Genomic DNA, 4,162 nt, shown 5'->3' with positions numbered 1-4,162 from the left:
AGGGCGTGAAGCCGGGTGCTGCCATTATCCTTGAGGGCGAAGGGTTTCCAGCCCCGGTGCGGCCGAGCGTCTCCGGTGCTTCCACCGTGGCAGCAGGCATCCTCCGGTGCTCTAACCCAGGTCCTTGCAGGACCCGTAAGAATAACTCCGGAGGGGTTTGCACTGGCCCCACGAGAGGCTGGTCCCGGTGCCCTTCGGGCCTCCTGGGAGGCCCTCTGAACCCGAGCAGCGGCCGGGTTCGGCCCCGCCGCGTCTAGAACCCCGGACCCGCCGGCGAACCGCGGGGGTGGGGTGGGGGTGGGGGCGGTTCTGGACCCATGGCGCCGCCCCGGGCCCCGCGCCTCGCCGGCGGGCAGGGGGAGACCCAGTCGGGGCGAGGGAGGCCGGGCGCCGTGAGCTTCGCGGACGTGGCCGTGTACTTCTCCCCCGAGGAGTGGGGCTGTCTGCGGCCCGCGCAGAGGGCCCTGTACCGGGACGTGATGCGGGAGACCTACGGCCACCTGGGCGCCCTCGGTGAGGCCCGGCCCACCTCTTCTTTCTCTTTTTGTGACACGGAGATTTTTAGATTTCGGGTCCGAACGCGCCCGAGTGTCTGTTGTTGGGGAGGGTCTTCTCCGCTCGGGTTCAGAAGGCTGTACTCACCCCTGCGGAGGAAGCGCCCTGTCCAGGCTCCATCCTCTTACCCTGTCCGCTGTCGGCCTCTCCTCCCTTAGGATTCGCAGGCCCCAAACCGGCCCTCATCTCCTGGCTGGAGAGAAAGAAGGAGGTGTGGAGCCCGGAGGCCGAGGATCCCGAGGAGGGGGCCAGGCACCCAGGATCTGGGCTAGGTGAGGAAGGTGGGGCTGAGCCGGACTGCAGGCTCTCATGGGAGCGAGCCAGGGCAGGCCCTTCCTTCCCGCAGCCTCCTTCCCACACACAGCCTCTCTTACAGAGCCCAGTTGGTGGGAATCCTCTGAGCCTTCTCTTCCAAAAGTTCCCTTTCTCAGACCTTGGGTCAAGGACAGCGAGTTTGGGGGAGGAGAAGTTCGGGTTAGAAATTTACTGAGCCTTGCTCTCTCATGTTCCCAGAGTGTCTGCATGCCTCAGAAAGGGGCCAGACGTTCACTTAGTGACCCCGGTAATTTTGGCGCGGGTGGTGACTGTGGTTTTATATACACTGACCCGCAGTCCATTCCAGTGCCTGGAGAAATCTCCGTCCCTGCTGAAATGCCCGCATTTAGGGCCTTTAACACAGGTGATTGCTTGTTTCCAACAGGCAGTAGGATCCCTCACCTTGTGACAAACTGCCGTTTTCCAAGCCCTACATGAGGGGGGACAAAAGGGCCTGGCGGCCATGGAATGGGGAGCTGCTGCCTGAGATGAGCCTGGGGGGCTCCGTAACAGGGTCTAGAACAGAGGGAAAACACAGGCATGATCGTACAAGCACTCAACAATTCTGTTTCAATTCTCTTGTCTCTTTAGAAAGCAAGAAAAAGAACGAACCCAGCAGCAAAATCGGGGCCGAGGAGCTTGAGGATGCCCCAGTGAGGAACGCGCCACCGGTGGAGGCCAGGCTGGTTCCTGGTTTCAGGGACTTTAGCCATCCATTGCCTCAGCTGTCCGCACACACGGGGCAGCCGTGCACCCAGACTCCCAAGAGGCCCTACCCCTGCCTGGAATGCAACCGTTCTTTCAGCTACCCCTCCCTCCTAGCCAGCCACCAGCGGGTCCACTCGGGGGAGCGGCCCTTTCCCTGTGGCCAGTGTGGACGTTGCTTCCGCCAAAGGGGCAACCTGGCGGTCCATATGCGCATACATACAGGGGAGAAGCCCTTCTCCTGCCCAGACTGTGGGAGGCTCTTTGCCTACCCCTCCATGCTGGTCAGGCATCGGCGAATCCACTCTGGAGACCGTCCATATGTCTGTGGACCTTGTGGGGTTCAGTTCTCCCAGAGGGCTCACCTCGTCCAGCACCAGCTGCTTCATACAGGGGACAAGCCGTATTCATGTCCAGACTGCGGCCGCTGCTTCCGCCAGACTGGGGCGCTGGCCATCCATAGACACAGACACGGTGGGGAGAAGCCGTACGTGTGCGCCGAGTGTGGACGCCACTTTACACACCCTTCCCTCTTGGCTATCCACCAGCGCACCCACACTAGGAAGAAGCCCCATATCTGTTCTGACTGTGGTCGGGGCTTTGCCTACCCCTCCCTCCTGACCAATCACCAACGGGTCCACTCTGGTGAGCGCCCCTACCCTTGTCCCCACTGCAGTGCCCGCTTTGCCCAGCAAAATAACCTGCTCCAGCATCAGCTCATTCACACAGGGGAGAAGCCCTATGCATGCCCCGACTGTGGCCGCTGCTTCCGGCAAAGCGGCTCGCTGGCTATCCACAGACGCACACATACAGGGGAGAAGCCCTACTCCTGCCCCGAGTGTGGGCACCAGTTTACCTCTTCCTGCATCCTCAACAGCCACAGACGCATGCATTCTGTTGAGAGGCCCTTCCCTTGTTCTCAGTGTGGGAAAACCTTTAAACGAAAGAGTGCCCTGGAAGCCCACCGATGGATCCATCGTGCAGGCGGGACAAGTCAGAGGGGTGACAGACCTCTGTTACCACCCCCAGCCCAGGCTTGTGTCCCTGAGGGTCAGGAACCATCCGTACACTTCCGACATTTTCCCGATATGTTCCAGTAGTGCGAGTGTCTGAGTAAAGCAGTGGGAAGGAACAAATGTTTTAAGGTTCTCCCTCATCAAGGGTTGGAAAGGAGGTGCACAGAGGGCAAGGGATAAGAGAGGGGAGAAAAAGGGAATCAGGCGAAATGGAGATGGTGGGGGCTGAGCCACATCTGGAATCTATGAGAGACCTGGGAGCTGAGAGGCAGGACATCCGGAGTGAAGAACCTGTCAGGAAAAGCATGAGACTCCTTCAGTCTGCTCCCAGCCCGGACTGCTGACCTCTGACCTTTCAGCTCCGGTTTCCCCTGACTCTAGATCTCAGGAGAACAAACCTCCTTGGACCAGGAGCCGTAATGTAAGAGGAGGATCATAGGCTTTGAACCAGTTTATCCCATGTTCAATCTTGGCTCATCCCTTGCGTCATCAACATCTGACTATAAAATGAGTACATTAATACTGCCCCCGAGGTGGTTGTAGGATTAAATAATATATATTCAGTCAAAACTGTCTAGTACAATATTTCTCACTTGTGTATATCCTTCCAAGCTTTGCACGTTACAGTAGTTTCTTGAATATTGAGGACAGCCTTAACTAATCACCCCTGCTGAAAACAACAGCTTTTAATGTGAATTTTCTAGCTCTTTTACATGTCTTAGCAAGTTAGAAACTATTATTGCCTTATTTTTTCCTTAAGTGATTCACAATGCTTATCTTTTCCTGTGCTCAATTCAGAGATGAGAGACTGTCTCATAATTCCCTGCAGTGTGTCACTATGGCTTAGGCACCCACCCAGACCTTTGCTTATGTATTAGGTCTCTGTCTCACCAGGTTGTAAGCACCGCTGAGAGCGTGCACCCTTAGAGTTCATTCCTCATTCCAGTCCCCCGCATGATGTCTGGAGATGCCACGTTTAATCGTCACCAGACACGCAGAGCTGCAGGTGCTCAGCGACTGAACCTTGGGTCCAACCCAGCGGAGACCTGAGAATCTGGAAGGCTGTGGAGCGCCATGGAACCTCCATGGCCGGGCACACTTTGTTTAGGTCCCGGCTCCTGACCCAGCTCCCAGCGCTGTGCTCAACCCAAGTTGGCGCTCAGTGCAAGCGGGAGCGTCGTTCGAGTCTGAGCGCGAAGGCGGCAGGGAGCCCCCGCAGCGACGCAGGCGGGGCTCTGGCGAGACCGGGGCCGAGCGGGCCCGGGAGGAGGAGCGCTGCTGTGGGCCCTCGGGCAGCCGGGCTGCGCCGCCCCGTCCCTTCGCACGCGCTGCCCGGCACGGCGCGGGGCACGGAGCAGGTGCTCGGCCGGGGAGCGCCCGAGGTTCGCCGGGGCTCCGGGAGGAAGGCCGGCTCGCACGCGGCCGCCCGCTTCCCGGCAACCGAGTGGTTCGCCGAGACCCAATCAGAACGCGGCTCCTGGCTTCCGGCCCCGCGCCACCCAATGGCCGTGCACGGGAGGGAGAAGGGCGTGAAGCCGGGTGCTGCCATTATCCTTGAGGGCGAAGGGTTT

General features: G+C 59.2%; 1 protein-coding gene across 2 annotated transcripts; it reads left to right on the top strand.

Annotated features, from left to right (window-relative positions):
* Window positions 1-49: 49 nt before the first annotated feature.
* LOC116629719 (zinc finger protein 501-like) lies at window positions 50-3,722 on the top strand. Of its 2 annotated transcripts, XM_032399955.1 has the most exons (3): window positions 50-513; window positions 714-827; window positions 1,462-3,722. In XM_032399955.1, the coding sequence occupies exons 1-3, from the start codon at window positions 318-320 to the stop codon at window positions 2,673-2,675; spliced, it is 1,524 nt and encodes a 507-aa protein (XP_032255846.1). In that variant the 5' UTR covers window positions 50-317; the 3' UTR covers window positions 2,676-3,722. The 2 variants fall into 2 exon arrangements, with proteins under 2 accessions (XP_032255846.1, XP_032255847.1); XM_032399956.1 differs by lacking the exon at window positions 714-827.
* Window positions 3,723-4,162: the final 440 nt, after the last annotated feature.

This window comes from Phoca vitulina, unplaced genomic scaffold (assembly GCF_004348235.1).
Source record: "Phoca vitulina isolate PV1807 unplaced genomic scaffold, GSC_HSeal_1.0 scaffold2459, whole genome shotgun sequence".
Lineage (NCBI taxonomy): Eukaryota > Metazoa > Chordata > Mammalia > Carnivora > Phocidae > Phoca > Phoca vitulina.
This window is presented reverse-complemented; position numbering and strand designations above follow the sequence as displayed.